At 34.6% G+C, this 19,117-nt stretch overlaps 1 protein-coding gene across 38 annotated transcripts in view; it reads left to right on the forward strand.

Annotated features, from left to right (window-relative positions):
• Positions 1–19,117, forward strand: part of NRCAM (neuronal cell adhesion molecule) — a 150,266-nt gene that overhangs the window by 115,784 nt on the left and 15,365 nt on the right. For 10 of the 38 annotated variants that reach the window (XM_050323941.1, XM_050323943.1, XM_050323927.1 and 7 more), the window contains 4 exons: positions 2,221–2,425; positions 2,576–2,698; positions 3,700–3,876; positions 17,493–17,624. In XM_050323941.1, coding sequence (XP_050179898.1) covers positions 2,221–2,425; positions 2,576–2,698; positions 3,700–3,876; positions 17,493–17,624 — 637 coding nt within the window. Of the gene's footprint in view, positions 1–2,220; positions 2,426–2,575; positions 2,699–3,699; positions 3,886–4,970; positions 5,007–12,279; positions 12,346–12,876; positions 13,003–14,076; positions 14,230–17,492; positions 17,625–19,117 lie in introns of all 38 variants that reach the window. The other 28 variants (XM_050323933.1, XM_050323915.1, XM_050323913.1 and 25 more) reach the window with 6 other exon arrangements.

Here is a 19,117-nt window from a genome sequence, read left to right on the forward strand (position 1 = left end):
CTATGCAGCAATAGAATAAAATAAAAAATAATATACTTCTTTGCTCTTTGCTCCTTAGCAAGTATTCTGATAAGTATGTTCAAACAGAACAGACTATTGACACAGCCTGAACTAGGTTACTTTGTAAGACAGACTAATTTGAACTACTTCTGTTTAAATGAAAGGAGGTAAAAGAAGTATTTGAAAAATTAAAAGAGTAAAGAGAATTTGGAAGAGAATAAATGTACATCATAGTTATAAAATGGAGGACTAGCATTCAAAAGCACTGAAACTGAACTTCAGTGCTCTACGGCTGTTTACCATATGAATGTGAGTTCCTGGTATGTGAATATCACTTCCCTGGCATAAAATACCACCATCCAGAGAGACTTAAGCTGGTTCTGTATGAGCTGGCGTAAGTGTTTGTAGTTAGGGGGGTACTTTTCACAGTAACTCACTAACTTAGCTAAGAAACAGGACTTTATTAAGCTCTTAAATGTTTATCTGTTAGACGACAGTTTTATATAAACCTGTTGTTTCACACACAAATGGGCGATCAAAAGAAAACGTTCATTATGTGAGGATTAATGAGTTAGAATTTAGTGAAATTAGTGCTTATTATTAATCCAGTAATCCAAATCACCAAATTTCTATTAAAGATCTATAGCATTACAGAAAAAATTGATAGACACATGCATCTGCCCATGCATCAGGTGTTCTTACCCTTCAACAGCGTGGTTACGATGAGTTGTCATCATCCAAAGTTTAGATGGAGATTTCTTATTCCTCAGACTTGCAGTATCTGATAGTTATCTTCTGTCCTGTCATTTCTGGTGGGTTACGCACTTTCCTTTCCAGTTGATCTAAGGGGTTAGTCATGGTATGGTTACTTCTGTTTAGTGTGTTATATATATATATATATATACACATAATTATATATACTCTATATAGAATATAATTTTTTTTTGTGAGGAGGAGAACCACACAATTACACAAAGCTAAGCAAAACTGAAGTTAAAATAAGTTACCTTATAAGCATGAATAAAACAATCTCAGAACAACAATAAATCAAGCTAAAATAGCTTAAAAACTATGCAAGGCATGAGAAGTCCTAAAACCTTGTGGATAGTTATTGTTATAAAGCTTTCTCTGAATGCAAAATGAAAACTTTTCATGGATGCATAGTTTGTTTTAAATGTCTCTTTTTATTCACGTAGCTTACAAAGCACATGATTAGCTCTTTTTAAACAAAGGAGCAAAATCCTTCTAGCATACTCAGGCTTTCCTAATTAATTAGGCTTTCCTAATTAATAAAATTAATAAAATTATTTCAGTCAGTAGCCCAATATTCATTAGGGACAGATTTGTTAATAAAGAGAGGGATACTTCTCTAAAGAGTCATATGATGAAGACATGTATGAACAAAGCAGGAAGACAGCTAAATAAGCAGCAGTCTACAGCACATCATTCATATTTTTGATCTTGTATTATTCTAACTATTACTCAATGGTACTATAAAGCTTTTCAAACCTAAGAAGAAAATAAGTATGTAATTGGAGGTGGCAATCCCAGGAGTAACACAAGTCTTTGTAGGGGCAACTATTAATATCTTTTGAGCTATCGTAGTAGAGAGACAATGTAGTAAAGAGAGTGTAGTCAAAGTACCTCTGAGGTTCATCTGTAGTTTCTTAGAAACTCAATCAGCAAAATGGACATCAGGATCAGCTTTGTGGTCTGATCAAATAGTCACATAAATGAGGAATAGTCATCAGTCCCTGTGGGGAAATCATTCCAATACTGTAATCTCAGAGTCATTTCAGAATTTGTGTGGTTTTTCCAGCCAAATCTTTTGGTTTCTTTCCCATTTAATAACATGTACTTGTAAACATCTTACTGAAAGAATGGATGGTATGGGTGACTTCTGCCTCTCAGATAGACTTGCTAACAGGAGAATCATCACATACCAGTGCAGTTGCAGACCAGAACTTGTGTCAGGCTGGCTTTGAGCATTAGCAGAACTGGCAGGTGGGAGTCTTCACCCATTTGTGTAGTTGTGTAGACTGTTTCTGGACAAGGTCTGTTTCTGGAGCTAGAAAGCTCTATGCTGTGCCTCACCTGAGCTTATTAAAACTGCTGTTATTCCTATCTATAATTCATGAACACTCATGGAAAAGCTTAGAGTTTATAAAATCAGAACACGTAAGCGCTCACTGTAGATTTTTTTTTTTTTTTTGTCTTTAGGTTTACTACTGGAAAGTGCAGAGTCTATCCAGAAGGAGTAGGCGGCATGTAGAAAAAAAGATCTTGACTTTCAGGGGAAACAAGACTTTTGGAATGTTACCAGGGCTGGAGCCTTATAGTTCTTACAAGCTGAATGTTAGAGTTGTTAATGGTAAAGGAGAAGGACCAGCAAGCCCAGACAAAGTATTTAAGACCCCTGAAGGAGGTATGAAATGAGAAAGCTAGAGAATAAATGTAAACATAAACTTCAACATCATAAAATAATAATCTGTCTCAATACAGTAATATTATTAAGAATTAATTATTCATGACCTGTTTAATCTATTTTATATTTATTGTATGTTCTTCTTAAAAGTTCCTAGCTCACCCTCCTTTTTGAAGATTACTAACCCAACACTGGACTCTCTGACTCTGGAGTGGGGTTCACCTACCCATCCAAATGGTGTTTTGACATCATATATACTGAAGTTTCAGCCAAGTAAGTTAATTCTGAATATATTCTGGGGATTGGACCCAGGTGATCTTTAGGGTCCTTTCCAACTCAAACCATTCTGTGATATAACTCTAACTTAGGTGATACATCTACCAAATAGTAATCCATTTATGAAGAAAAAATTATGTTAATATAATAAATTATGTTTATATATAATGTGAAAAAGATATGATTGTGTTGTAGATGTCAAGTTTGAAAAAAATTAATGTATTTTGATAATATATCAGTATTTGTAAAACTTTCCTTGCTCAAGTACAAGGTTAGCATTTTTCTTTTATTTCTTCAAACCATACTTCACAGAAAAATGGAGGTGAAGCCCTACATACAAATGGCATCCAAGTTAGATGCAAGATACTACTACTTACAAATTTTATATTCTAACTGCATAGACATTATCATCAGAAACAGATCAAAAGACATCCAAATACATTGTCTTCTGTTTTTTCACTTTTCATGGTATTGTAATTTTAAAATGAAAAACTAATAAATGTACCATTTACTCATATCAGAGTATTAAATCACTTCTCTAGGATCCCAACTGTTCACTTAGCCCAGAAATTTATCAGCAGTGACACTGGAAATTTAAGAGTTTGGTGTTCATGGAACAGATTAAGGAAGTTTACTTTATTCCATTTACCAAATTCCACTATTTGGCGTTTGACACAAGTCACTTCAGTATTTTCTTATCCTAAGGGTACTGAATTTTGAGTTTCAGAATTCTTTAATGATCAGTGTTTCAACTCTGTGTAAGTTCAGATGATCTGATGTGAACTCAGTTGCCTTGGATTCAGATATTTATGAGAATGGAACTTGAACTTGAAAGACTGGCAGGTGTTTCCTATCTCCCTTGCAGTTTTGGCCCCTTGAACAGATCCTTTTTACACAAAGGAGACTGTTTACATATGCAAACCAAAAAAAGCCTTTTTTAACACAATGACAATTTACGCAACTTTCCTAACTTTTTTTTCTTTTTCTTGTAACAACAGTCAACAACACACATGAATTGGGTCCCTTGGTAGAAATAAGAATTCCTGCCAACGAGAGCAGCTTGATATTAAAAAATTTAAATTACAGCACACGGTACAAGTTTTACTTTAACGCACAAACTTCAGTTGGATCAGGAAGTCAGATAACTGAGGAAGCAGTAACAATTATGGATGAAGGTAAGATGGGTATGTATAAGGAAAATCCACTGAGTTTAAAAAAACATTATAGATTGTATTAAAAATACTGCTATTACTTCATTCCACTAAGGAAATAGGCCCTAGTGATTTTTTTTTCCTAGAGCTTTTCTAACTGTATTATGCACTAATAAAATATTTTAAATGGTTTTTAAGAAAATACATGCAAAGGCTTTGTACTGAAGTAGAAGCCCCAAAAGAGGTGTAAAGCCCCTCCTTTTGATAAAAGCTCACAAGCTCTAAGACATTTACTTTTCTGGGCTTCAACTTTCATATAACTTTACATTTTTAGTGGTCTTTGTCTATTCACCTACTCTGCTTCATTGACCATCTTTGGTCACAGAGAAAAATACAGAAATGATCCAACCTTATGACTAGAGGAAGTTTTTTGGTTTTTGAGGTATGCAACAGCTTCTGTAGTGTCCAAATTTTTTTCACAGAGCTGGCAAAAACTGTAAAACTGTTGAAATAAATTTGTCCTCTATGGCCCCAAGTAACTGGTGACATTGTATAGTATTTAAAAACTGCCAAGTATATTGTTAAATCCCATCACTCTTGATTTTTATATTTATAGTCATTCTAGACCTTTGATTTCGGTAGGTTTTTTTGTTGAAGTTGTTGAATTAAATATGAAAGCTTAATAAAATAAGAGTAATTTAAAGCCATTGGGAAATTTTAAAGGAATTTTTCCATTATTTTGCTCGTCTTACTATTAAAAGTCTATTTCAGTAGCATCGTTTCAGTAGCATACTTTTATGCTTAGTAAAGGTACAGTTTGTTGTCATAGATGAGTTGCTATGCAATGCAATTTCTTTGATACCGTGTATTAAGGTTTCATATAAACTGTGTTTATTTTAAATATGGAATCTTAACAAGCATGAGCAATAAAATTTTGTAAATGCATGTATATTAATTTTTGTTGTGTAGCAGTCTGTCAGTGTTCAGCTTCTAATTTGTTTGAATTAATACATTTTATCTAGTCTGCATGCTTTTTATTATGAAGTTATATATGTACGTTCCCTTTGGTGTTGTATCTAATTATATAGTGTTCCTATTCTTGTTTTCCTCCATTAAAGCTGATATTCTCCGTCCTGCTGTAGGTGCAGGCAAAGGTAAAATGAAACTGCATGATTTATTAATGTGTCGATTTTGCAGTGTTGCAAATGGGGAAATTGCAGTGGTAAGGACAGAAAATCTTGGACTACAGATGTTTATACAAAGTGTAATTAGTGCTAGAAGAAAACAGTTGTGGTTTTTTTTTGTTTGGGTTTCTTGGGGTTTTTTAAGGAATACAGAATGCTTATAATACCTTTCATCTGTTTATTTTGCAACAGAGTTCCAGGGGAATTCATTAGCTTTGCTTCAGCAAAATCTAATTATTTCTGAACATTAAACAGATGTATGTCACTGTCATAAATATTCAGGATCCAGGTGCACTTGCACTGATTAGCTGTAGAAAAACCAGCATTTTTGCAAAGGGGATCCTTTTGCTGCTTGTGCCTTGTGCATTTTTTTGTTTTAAAAAGTAGGTGCATTCTTGTTGTCACTGCAGATTAATGCTATTATTTGATCACATTTATTTCATTTGCAAGCCAAGTCTGCATAAGAGACAGATGACTGACAATACTCTCTGTATACTTCTCAGTTTGAGTATCAGATTGAATATACAGACAAATGTCTTCCTGCAGTTTTAGGTTCACAGATCTTGTGAGTGAGTACTTGAGGATATTTCAGTGAGTGTAACCTATTATCATCCTTATTCCTGAATTCAGTAATATTTCGTTGTTTATTATGCAATTTTGCACACAGTTTTTATGAATTTTGATATCTTTGCTGTCAGAAGCAAAGGTTGTCCTGAGGACTGTAAGGTAGCTCAAAGTCAGAAACATGTCTCTATACATATGTCATTTAATCACAGGTGTCATTAACACTAATGGACACTGTGCTTTAAAGCCTCAGACTATAAACATACCAAATCAAAATCTGTACATGAAATACACAACATTTTTTACAAACTTGGAAGAGACAGCATGAATTGTTTTACATATAGTTTCTTTTCACCTGATTATCAGGTGTTGTGAATAATAAATAATAACAGCCATAAGAAAGAAATTCATTCTCTCAGTCTGGTATAAATATATATATATATATATGCCAGTATTTGTGCATATATAATTAATATATATTTTAATATATATATAAGTGTATTCTAATGTCAGCTGTGATTCTGATAAGTGTGTGGAGTTGTGGAATTATTTTAATGACATGTCTTCTAGCTATTTCTGTCTAGTTGTAACTGAGAAGTCAGCTTAGATTGGAACCATCAAACTGGCTTTACTTGTGTACATTCACAGCAGAAATGTAAATTAAGTTCTCATTATTTATAGCTGCCTCTAAAAAATCATGCAAGGAAAAATGGATTCTCTGTGTGAAACTGAGGTCTAATTATAGCTGTATCACAGTCTGTGGCTAACAGAAAGCATCTTACTTGTAAGATAAGCTGGAGCAGCTCACATTACGGAGCTGTCATCTCAGATCCTCTGAAAACTAAGCAGATGTCTTTGTTTGGTTCCATGTTGTTTATGGTTTCAAAGTTCTCCCATATTCTTGTAGCCTCTAACTCTAACAATTACAAAGAAATCTTTGGAACTGCAAACAGGACAGAACTAAAGCCATGACATCTGTTGGGACATCTGAGTTTCTGCAGGTCTGAGATTAATGTTCTCAGTGGTTACTTACATTAACATGTTAACTGTTTTGCTACTGATCAGGGACCACGAGTAAGAAAAAGGACGATCATATTATCAAGATCAAGTGTCAAATTATTTGGTCTCATGAGTGGGTGGATTTGGAAGATAGAAATGCTCAGCCCACTCAAGAAGAAGCTGTACCCAGCAGTGAACTTTTCTTCCTCTGTTAAGTGCAGGAGGGCCTATACATCTATACAGTTCTTACTAATTTGGACCCAAAGCCAAAGCAAGGAGAAGGTGAAATTTAGATATTCTGAATCTTTTCGTGATCTATCAAAAATATCTCAAGCTTTTGATTTTTTACTAGGAAAATTTAAGAATGCTTTTTATTTCAATTTGAGTACACTTATCTTGGAAGTTAACAAAACAGTATGTCCCAGCTTCAGCCAGACTAAATTGCACTGAAATTTCTGCACTTGGTGTTTTCTACTGGATAGCTGCCCCTGAAGACGTGCAACTTGGGCAGTCACAAACATTAGGCACAAGGTCCTGGAGGAATTCAAATCATTTATACCTGAGTGAGCTGTGCCACTTGGGACATGTTTCACTTCTCAGAGTAAAACTATATATTAAAGTGCAGAGGGAAATATTGCTACGGTAAATCTAAGAATCTTAATAGTCTCACTACTTTTATTGTCACAAGTGCACATGAGTAAATTATGAGACATGTTATTTAATTAGATGGAAAGCTATCCTGTTTGACTTGCACTTTTGTTTTTCCTTTCTGATACTGTAATGTTATTAATTACTAAAGTTTGATCAAAATATGGTACTCCAAAGAAAAAATAATTGGTTTTTTTCTTAATAATCTATATTCTAAATATTTTTGAAACTTTGTATGTAAAACATAATATATTATACCTAGTACTAGATATTCAGTACACTTTGGTATTGCCATTTATATATTGGCAACTAACCACAGCCATGAGGTAACAGAGGTATGAGAAAAATTGGAGAATAACCCAATTACATATAAAATAAGTATCGTAGCAGCTGGAAAGTGACTCAGGTGATCACTGGAGTCAAGTCTTTTCTGCCTTTTTTTATTAGAAGTTTTAAAGGACTGGTCTGTAGAGGAAGGAAGGGAATACCAATCTGACCAGTGAGAGAAATGAAAGTTGCTGGTTAAAATAGTCACAGGGGAGCATGTTTGTTGTAAGCTGAAGTGTAGGAGTAATGGCATGGCATGTCAGCTTCATTTCACAAGCCTTCTCATTTCACTTACTAGTTTCCTTTTGATTTAGTCAACATTTTTATTTGAAAGCAAGGTCTTGTAGTCTGCATGCACGCAGGCACTCGTAACTGGTAGTCTTGAACTGAAATTACAATAAGTTTGTGAGATCACGGTTACCTTTAGTTGTAGCAAGTGCTTTCTGTCACTGTGGTACTCAGTCTGGCCTGCCTTCTGCATGTGAACTTCACATCTTAAGTATTATTGACAAGTGGTACTCCCTTTCGCTGCAAGGAAGAAAACCAAGTAGTCTATACTCTGGGTTTGAAACCATTCTTTTGGATTTTTGGCTGAATCACCAATATGTAACTCTTCACTAGAGTCTCAACTGAGTTTATATCTCTGATCTCTTTGTAGAAGGCAGGATTATCTCAGTTTTCTTTGTTCTGTACAAAATGCTGTTCTTTAAATCATTTTCTCTGCCCACCATCTGCTTTCTCTCCCTCTTTGAATTATTTCACATAATGTCTTCATATTTTTTTCTAACAATTTCAAGCTGCTTTTTCAGTCAAGTCAAGTGCGGTGTTTTTGTGCTGCTCTTCAGCCACTCTCCCTCTGTGGACTTGTCCGTGAAATCTATGTGATTTCAGTACAGCTTGCTATGCAGAACCACTGTTATGTCCTCTTTTAAGTTTACTGGGAACAATGCTCATGCTTTGCATGCTAGACTAGAGAAAATCATTATTATCACAGTGCAAAAATTACTCAAATACCTTTTGCTTTGTAGATGTCATGCAAAATCCATGCCATGCTAAATGCTTATCAGTGAAATGATTTCTAGTGTTTTTTCTTTGGCTTCTGTATTTCTTATACCACGGGAATGCTCTTGCAATTGGCCTAAATAATCTAAGTGACTAATGCCTATCTCTCACTACCAGAAATGAAATTCACTCCTGCCATTATTATAAGGCTTGAATGTTACATGTTAAAAAAGCAAACAATACGAAAACCCCTTTCTATGTCTGACAGGCTCTGACAGAATCTGTTACATTTTTTCTTCATCTTTTCTTGTATGTGGGTGTGGGTTTTTTCCTTTAAATTTATTTTTCACTTTATATATGCATTTTAACTAATTGTCTATGTTATACTGATCGATGGGGTTTTTTTCATTTGACACCAGTCTTCAAATTTGTGCTTGTCACTTACCTAAATTTTTTCCTGGATATCAGGTGAATTCCATAAAAATTGCTGAAGTTAGTCACCTTGGGGATTATTTGATTTGTTTTTCTTTTGGACTAAGTCTTGAGAAAGAGTACCTATTCCATTGTTAAAATACCTTCAGATTTCACGTCCTGTTTTATTAAATTCTGTTGATTCTACAGCCCAGGTCTAACTGTTATTTTAGGAACTGTGTTGCTGAAAGGCTGAAAAATTACACAAAACTCTACATAAAAAACTCCAATAAAAAAGCACTGGAATTAAAAGCACTGGAATTCATTTTAGTTGGAGCTTAGGTCTCTTTCTCAACAATTGGCAAATGCTTCTATACTGTATCTCACTACAGAAATGAAACCATACTCAGCAGCGCTGGCTAAATTTTGCAGTGTATTGAGGTGGGAATAAAAATAGCTTAATTTGCTGAAGGTAGCCAAATAAGAGTCATTCTGTATAAAAACTGTAACTTACTGGCAGCCCATTCCCATTGCTTTTGCCAGCACTGCTGCACAGTGTTGTACATGATGCATGGTACATATGGGAGAGCACAGTGCTCTGCTATTGAGAGCCGCTCCCCGAAACAAAGCTTCCTCCCCTCCTCCCCTTGTCACCAACTGGCACACACACGCTGAGAGTTTCTGCCAACTGATAATGACACATTTTGCATTTGTGAAAAGTGCTGGGAAACATATTGAAGAACGCAGAGGTTAATTATAATTAGAGGTGTGGTGATTGAAAAGACGAGTCTGGGTGGATTAGAGACAAGCTTTAAATGCTGTAACCACTTCAGCTCTAGGCTTTTATCACCTAACGATTCATCAGCCATCTTTTATCTAATTATGTGTGTAGTCACGGAAAACTTTGGAGGCCTGGTGGAAAGTGAGATCAAGCAATAGTGCAAAAGAGGAGAATTACAAAAATAATAATTTTGAAGAGAAATGCGCTACTGAAAAAACTTCTTGGTGCTCTGTATTCAAAGGGAAAAAACAACAGAGTTTTAATCTGACCAAATACTGCATGTGGATGAATCTATACAAACAGCTATGGGTAAAAATCTGAGAAGAGTACATCTGATAAATGTAAGCGTAAGTCAGTCACTATTGAGGATTTAGAAACTAAGACACCAAGGAAATTAAGGTAACTTTTAGAAGCAACTTGATTGTTACATGCAATACATGAACAGAACGAATTTTACCAGGTACTTAAACCTAGCAGGCAACTCTAGTCAGAGTAGAAACTGGAAATTGGACATGGAAAAACCCCCTATAAGATAAAATAGAGTGATTATTGAATTTCCTTAGTGTTACGGAAGCTCTCTGTCATCTGGAATCTTTCACACACGATGAGACAGTTTCCTTCATCCCGAAGGTGCTCAGGCATGAGAAGGGAGAAGTTAGGGGTAATGTTGTGACATCTGTGTGCAGGCATACAAAACAGATTATTGCTAACAGTTTTTTCTGTCTTCAACATTGGTGACAGATATCAGTCATATAGTTAAGCTGTGAATTAGACATCTTCTGGGAAGACTAAAATCCAGGAAAATATGGCTTTGAGAAAATACAATTTAATGAAACAAAACAAAGTCATATCTAGAATACAAGCCAGTTGTTTTCTTGGCTAAGTAAAAATGCTCCGATGCTGATTGTTACGAACACCTGTTCCCATGTGCAAGTCAAGAAGGAAGTTTATATATCCTGTCTGCAATCTCAGACTCTGCACCCTCCTAAATTTAGAGATGGCTATTCTTTCCTCCTGTTGCCTTCAAGTGGCAAAGAGAAACAGAATCTAATCCCCTTGAGCAGTGTATATGGTTACAGGCTAGATTTCCTGTAGACAGCTCTGGCTTTGGTATTTCTTGGGGTTAGTGTCTTAGTAACATAGATGGCTTTTTATCTTTTTAATCTAGTGCTTTCTATTTTATTTTGTTCAGCTGATTTTAGCCAAGAAATAAATATGTTCTTTATTATTTAAATAATATATTCCTTATTATTTTGGTTGTGAAAGAAATTATATATAAGCACAACTTAGCTACAAAGACATCAGATGGAGGAGTAATTAACAACTAATTGAATTGTTGAATGAGTACTACTCGAATAGGGTTAAGAAGAAAAATTTGATGCAAATATGGGGATAAAGAATCTCATATTGTAAGAATTTGTAATAATCAAAATACATTCTCAAGAGAATTGATGGAATTTGCATAATTTTTTTTTTTAAATACTCAAAAACTATAGTTTTCTAGACATGGCACTCATATTACTTAGTCTGTGCTAGGGGCCAAAGTAAGCCATTTTCTCTTTGAATATAACTTGAAACTTCTTCCAGTTGGCCATATGGAGAAAGACATCCTGTTTGAAGGAGAAAATAATTTATAGATAAATTCTGTGCAGCCGTCTTATTGTGTAGATGAAACCATTGGAATTCTGCCATTGATCTTCACTGAGACTAGGTTTTTACCTCTGATGTTTCATGGTCCTTTGGGAAGCATTTTTAATGTTATTTCTAACAGAAAAGATATTTTTAGCAGCACGGAAAAGTCAGTGACAAACAAAGTGAGGCATTTTCATTTACAACAAATTTCATGCCTTAGTGGAGCATCCTCTTTGTATCTGCACTATTACATCATTAGAACTATTAAAATCTATTTTTTCATTAATATTAGGCAAACAGAGATACTGAGATGTATGTTGATTTGTAACAAGCATAAGTGGAGCTAAGGTATGAACAAAGAACTAAGGTATGAGCAAAGAAGTGGCTAATGACAGAATGCTGGAGAAGCTCTTCTATTCACAGATGTGGGCATTATGCATATCTGTGAAAAGTGCTGTCGTCTAACCAGAATGTCAGCAGTAAGACACAGTACCTTACAATGAGCAGCTTCTTGCATTCCAGTGATTTGTGTCCTTCACAACGGAGTATTTTGATATTGGCTTTCCAGTATCTGATGTCTAGTGTTCCAGTGTCTGAAGGTGCCATCAATCCATAATGTTAACAAAACTGATTTGGGGAATGTCCTGTGAAAGTAAAGCTGTCAGTACATGCATACTTCAGTTTGTTTTCAAATACATGTGTATCATTCAGCTGTTCCATATTTAACAAGCAAAACTAATTGAATCTTGCATGATCTTAGAGTGTGCATGCATTATTTATTTTACAGGTAAGGTTTTATGGTATTATTTAAATGTTACTTTTTGATGTAAAGTGTTTTTACTCTTTATTTTTTCTTTCCTACTATCTCTGATGGTGAAGGATATTCAGAAATCCTTTTTGCAACCTCCCCAGTCATGCATACTGTCCGTCCAACATTCTATAAGGGTATTGTCTTCCTTTTTTATCATTACCAATACCATAGAGCCAAAATCCTATAAAGGCTTACAGTTGGGGCATTCACAGTCCATTCAGTGCCACATGCCATAAAGGGAGAAGTGTACCACCTTCATACCTCCCTTCTGTCCTACCATTTCCCATTACGCTGACAATGTTCTCACTTTCCAGCTGTCTGCATTTTACTTCCAGATGAATATAAATAGTGTTTTGCAGAATTTTGGCTGGTTTTTTTAAGTATTTAAGCCATTACTTTTTAAGAATTTGGCAGTTTTTGTGGTACAAGGCATTCTCAGTAGAGTACATAGATTTTACTTTATAATTTCATAGTGTAGTAATCACCTTGGGATTCAGTTACAAAATACAGTACTTCAGTCACTAATTTGCAGTAATGGAAACAACGACAAATGTACTATACTTTCGCTGTATGTGGTCTAAATTAACATAGTAACTTCTTTGAATATTTTTTTAAATGTATGAAGTCACAATTGCATATTCTTTGTTTTTCTATTATGTATTCAGTTCAACCACTTTATCCAAGGATCAGAAATGTTACAACAGCTGCCGCTGAGACCTATGCCAATATCAGTTGGGAGTATGAGGGACCAGAACATGCGAACTTTTATGTTGAATATGGTGTAGCAGGCAGTAAGAAGTCATTTCATTAAATTTACTGAAGTGTTCAGATGTATTTTTGAAGATCTTTATAGTAAATGTGGTCTTAAATTGACCCAGTGTTAATGATAGCTCTTAAATGTCTAGAAAAATGATTTTTTTAAATTTGATCGAGAAGATCAAATAATTTTAATTTTAATAAACATCAATGTGTAGCAGGTGTTTGATGCTTAGATAGAATACGAACCTTTGTTCCTTTGTATTATTTTATAAATTCTTTTGAATGTGAACTTCTAAAAATGTAGTTTCCGTTGGGTTGTTTATCATGCAGTGATTATATAAGTTAACCTATTACATTACAGGTACAGTAATGTACCCCCGCATTAAAATAGGACATAACAATTTTCCTAAATTATGCCCAATTCAGGAAAAAAAAGAGAATTAAATAAGATATTCTTTGTTAAATTAGAACTTAAAATAAGACACCAACCAACTTATGTACTTTTTTTGGCATAAAACCAAGTTTATATCTTTGATAGTGCTGGTAATAATTAAAACACAGTTAGCTAATAAAAGCAAGATACTTCTTTTCAAATACTTTATCCTTTTAAAGTTATCACTAAAGGTGAATAATCTGAAAACTGGGATATAAATGCATTTTTCTGGATATCAGTCAGAGAAATAGATGAGACTGTACTAGAAAAAAGATATGAGAGAGATAGGTTCAGATTATGAAATAGAATTTCTTGACCAAAGTAAATATTGATTGAAACTGCAAAAGTGTTATTTAATTAGAGATTAAAATCTATTTTTATGTATTTTATAATTACAAGTTCAATAAGCATTTAAAAATAAATTAACTTAGTATTTCTCTAGTACAATGGAACAAATGTTTAAAATAGTTTCATAATTACTGTACAATGTCTTCTTCAATATATTGCATGCAATCTATTAGTCATAATTTTATTATTTTTTGAGAGAACAGTTATTTTTCTCAGATTATCCATAGTTTAGTCAAGTAACTGTCAATAGTATTCTGTCTAGAAACTTTCAGTAATACAGAGAAAATTAAAATTCCAATATGTTGTTTTCCTAAAATTTTTGTAGGCAAAGAAGATTGGAAAAAGGAAATTGTAAATGGTTCTCGAAGCTTCTTTGTCTTAAAGGGTTTAACACCAGGAACAACATATAAAGTCCGGGTTGGTGCTGAGGGCCTGTCTGGTTTTAGGAGTTCAGAGGATGTGTTTGAGACAGGTCCAGGTGAGGCACACCGTACCAATTCTGTATCATAGTCAGAATTGTGATAGACCAAGTGGTAAATGTTGAACTGCTTTTAGCTAAGAGATGTTGTAGATGGCATCTTTGCATGTGCCTTTTATAGAGTGATGTTATTTTATAAACTCCTAAATAATGCCAGATTATGAATGTGTCCATCCTTCCAATTCACTCTGCTTGAATGATGTTTATACTTAGGGGCAAGATATGCACTGCTCACAGTCCATCTGTGTGCTGTGCACTGGAGATGACCTATTTTTTGTATTTCCAATTAATATAATTAGATGACTGTATTTAAATAATGTCTCATATAATAGAGCTAAAATATTTGCATAATCAGAGCAGAATCATTTTGATGTCTCATGTGATCTATTTATACCAGTTTTAAGAGATTCCTACTTGTAAGTGTTTCTTTTCATGCCATATGCTGGTTTTATATAGATTTTGATTTACATCTATATCCTAGGAATCAGTAAGTCTGTTTAAGTTCCTTATGTACATATTACAGTCCTATTTCTTCAGAAGCAAATCAACAATGGTTGTCCATTTCACTCAGAGAAAGGGCTTAATAGGAAGTTTTTTGATGTTATTCTAAATACGTTGTTACCATCACAGCATGTTCTTGGTTCAGCTGTTGCTATTATTTGTGTCTTTGCTAGCCACTTCTGCTCATTCCAGGCATTTAGGTCTCTGCATAGTTATATAGCAGTAGTCTCACAAACTCCAAAATGCTATAAAAAAGTAATTGAAATACGAAAATACGCTTGAACATTATGTAATGATTATCAGGCAACAAAATAGATAATGGATGTGCCAGTTTGAAAGTGAGCACTTTCTAAAATCATCATTTTGTTGGTTTGTTTTGTTCCATTTCTGTTCACAGTTTATTGTGTTTAGAAAAGCTTTGAAAACATGGTGCTGAATAACAGTGCCAAGCAAATATGTACAAGCTAAAAGCAGAGCCAGAAACAGCTAGTGGTACAAATGCGTATCTGTAAAATTTCATGCAAATACACATCCAAAGCCTAAAGGAGCAGTAAACAAGGATCAAGACTATAATATAATTCCAGACAAGCTGAATGGAAACCTTTCAAAAGCATCTTTCTGCATAAAAAATACTGAGCCAGTAGACAAGGAACCCTGTACTTACCCATTCATGTTGACTCATGCCATTGAACAGTTAAGGAAAAAGTGAATTTAAGCACACTCTCTTCTGTTTATTGATAATGGAAAGTTTCAGTGTCCAGCATGAAATCATACACATAGTCTATTTCTTACAGAAAAATGTTGTGTCACAGTCTTCAGCCTAAGTCAAAACTTCTAAACACTGCAAAAATGGAGTAGACAAAGAGGAAAGTACTAGAATACAGAATATGTTCTTAATTAGGAATGAAACTGCAACGTTTCAAATGTGAAGTTTTTGCCACAGGTTTTTCTTTGACAAGCATTGCTACAGAGCATTTTCCCTGTGTGCAGATTTATCTTTTTGGGCATTCCCAGTCTAGAGTACTGCATTGACTTCTGCATTAGTTGTTCACCAACAATCAAAGTTTTGCTACCTGAAGCAGACAATTTACTTAGAGTAAGCAGGAAATGTGCCATTAGAAACCCTTTACTACTGGATATGCAGTAAGTTAATACAGAAATCTGCATAAGTAAGTTTTCATCTTCACTCTTTCCCATCTATCTTGAATATTTTTATGCCTGAGTTGTTTTGCTTGATGCTATTTCTTACTACATTTGAATGTGAGTTGTGCTTTTGCATTTTGTGGCAGTATGTATTATACAACCTTTAATGCTTTATAATGAATGCATATGTGCAAAACTCAATTTTAACACTAATGTGATAACAAAGTTTTATTTTGATTTATAGTTAAAAGGAAGATTGCCTTTATGATTTTGTTTTTTAACATTGCCACATATGTTTTATATATATTTATATGTGGCATAAAAAGTATAAATATGTATGTACATAAGGGATGCATTTATATAACCTGTAGAGATTTTTATGCAAAAATAGTTTAAATAATTGTGCATTTAAGAAAGAGTTTCTAGAATATTGGAAAACATATTCTTAAACAAGGGCTGAGAAGCCTCCTGATCGTATCTCCACAATTGGTCGTCTTTATGGAATGGATAGGAGATACTATATCCAGACATCAGAAATACTTTGAGTTTTCATAGAGTCCTTGGAAAACCTTCAGGAATGTGGACCCATTGAAAGCTGCTTTTCCAAGCTAGCTGTCTCAGCCTCTATCTTAACTAGGAAATAGCACTGAGACATGGGCTTGAACTCTGTCTATTGGTCAGTTCTTCACAAAGTTTCATACTTGGGTTTAGGGCTGGAGAAGAAGGTGAAGAATGAACACAATAGGTTTGAATGAGTGTCCATCTTCCTCCACTTCATATCTTCTTCTCTCTGTAGCATCCCAGACACCTCTCATCCTTCCCACTTACTCCAGACAGCAAATCCTAAGTCCAGTTGCCTGTGGCATGTTTCCAAGCAACAGAGTAGAAAATAAGCTTCAACAGAAAAGTCCTCCTACAGTATTGGAGACCAGTAGGAGAAATCCAACCCCAAGACCACACAGATCTTATTAGTGACTGTAGTGTTTCTTGTGCAGTTTGCTTATCATTTACATTATCTTCCAGCTAGACTCAGCATTTGGAGAGAACCAGTGCCAAGGAAAGGCTTCCTGATTGCACCGCGTTGAGCCCTCACTAAGCCTAAATCATGGCAATCATGATAAATTGTAGGAAGAGAGGTAGGATAAGGTTTGAGGAAAGGCAGAAAACATGATGTTTAATAAGGTTTTAAAGGATGCTTCATTGTTCATTTTTATTTGAAATTGAACATTATGGCCTTGAATGACCCATCTGTTTCCCCATTTCACACTGATGGGAATGCATTAGCTAATGAGTATTGGCTTTTTATTCATTTTGAGAATGCAATTGACATGTTTGTGTGAATTATAATTTGCTATTTCATTTCAGTAGTTTAATTAACGTAAAATGGCTCAGAATAGTTTTGAGGTTTATGAAAAAGCAGTGTAGTATGTGTGCAGATTTCAAAAAGCAGTTTCACTGAATAATGAAAATACAAAATACTCCCTGACTTTCTTAATACTATTTTTTTTCACAGTGAATGCTATTCCCTAATGAACATTATATACTGGCTTTTATTTATCTGAATTAGCATAGCATTTAAATGCAGCAAAACATCTAATTTTTCTTCTTTTATCCTCTAGCAATGGCAAGCCGGCAGGTAGACATCGCTACTCAAGGATGGTTCATTGGTCTTATGTGTGCTGTTGCTCTTCTGATCTTGATTTTACTGATTGTTTGCTTCATAAGGAGGAATAAGGGTGGCAAATATCCAGGTATGCTGTTTAACAGTAAGAGTAAAATTCATCTCTTGGTAACCCATTACGACAGATCTCAGGTTTACTGAAAAATTATGTTTGCTGCGGGGCTACGTTTACACTGTGTATATGGCAAATCAGTCGTCGTATGGTGGGCTTGGCAAGGGCAATCTGCATAATGGTAGAAAACCTCAATCTATTTAAGCATAAGAGAAGTGCCTCCTTCATTCCTGGAGAGTCCTATTAGACTCTAGAGAGGATCGAAATACCACCACTCCTGCATATTCCACTTTCAGAAGTATAGTGCAGATGGGTTCAATCCACTAAAACGAGCTGAGTTGCAATTTATTTATTTGGTCAGAAAGCGTGGTAACGTACACCTGATCTCAGCCACTGCATTACTTTAAAGTATGGGGAATGTATTTCATAGGACAAATCTCTTTATATGTTATTTTGTCTCAAATACAAAATACCTTCAACTCCTTCCCAGAATCTGTGTTGTCTTCAGCCTCTGCATTTTTGCAGCTAAGTCTAACGTTGCCATCCTTCAGTAAGGCTTTTTTTTTGTTCTACAATTTTTTTCTTTATAAAAAGGGGAGGTTTGGTGTTTTTTTAGTATTATGTCTACGAATGGCCAAGTACATTTTATAATTTTTAATTTAAAATTGGAAACATACAATGTATATCTCCTATCAAAATTCTCATTCCTTCTGGTGTACATATTATAGAAGGCATATAGGTGTATGTATGTATTTGTGCATATATGTATCATACATATCTTTCTCCAGTCTTACATTTCTGTTTATGTCGTAAGTCCATAGACTAAAGCTCTCTTGAAAAGGATAGTGGGAACCAGTTTGCATAGTATTGTCAGAGAGGATCTCCCCCCCTGTTGAGGGATGTGTCTATGAATGAACTTCAGGTGAGCACCTGTAGGGACAGAAAGTTAAACGTGGAAGATTTATTCAAGAAGGAAAAAGAATTTTGCTCCAGGAGGTTTTCACTGCCGGGAAAACCAGGCCTAGGAAAAACCCAGTGTGGGAGAAAACTCTTTCCCATGAATAGAGCTACCTATTTTTCTGGTTGTCTGTTTTGAGAAGTTAACTCCCTGGTTGCAAGAAGAGGCAAAAGTTCTCATAGACATGCTTGAGGCCCCTACTGGGAGAGTGGGAGATCATAAAGCACAGGGGAGAACACAGCCTTGAAGTTATGTGCATGCAAAAGCTGTTTATATAAAAGCACTGGAATGGATTTTCTGGGGTACTCTTTTGCCCATTGCTTGATTTAGCAGTGTATTTATTATTTTCCTTAATATTCTAGATGTGATTTAGTCATCTGGGTTTACCTGTGTATCAATTCTTACAGCATCAAATGAGAATTTGATTTTTCATTTTCCTCTCCTAGCTTCAGTAGAAAGTACAATTGTTAAGTTTCATGTAAAATCTTGATTTCCTGAAAAAATTCTGTTCTATATTACAGACTCCAAAGGTTTGGAAAATATATAAATATTC

Source organism: Myiozetetes cayanensis, unplaced genomic scaffold (genome assembly GCF_022539395.1).
Source record: "Myiozetetes cayanensis isolate MyiCay16 unplaced genomic scaffold, myiCay2020 scf3, whole genome shotgun sequence".
Classification (NCBI taxonomy): Eukaryota; Metazoa; Chordata; class Aves; order Passeriformes; family Tyrannidae; genus Myiozetetes; species Myiozetetes cayanensis.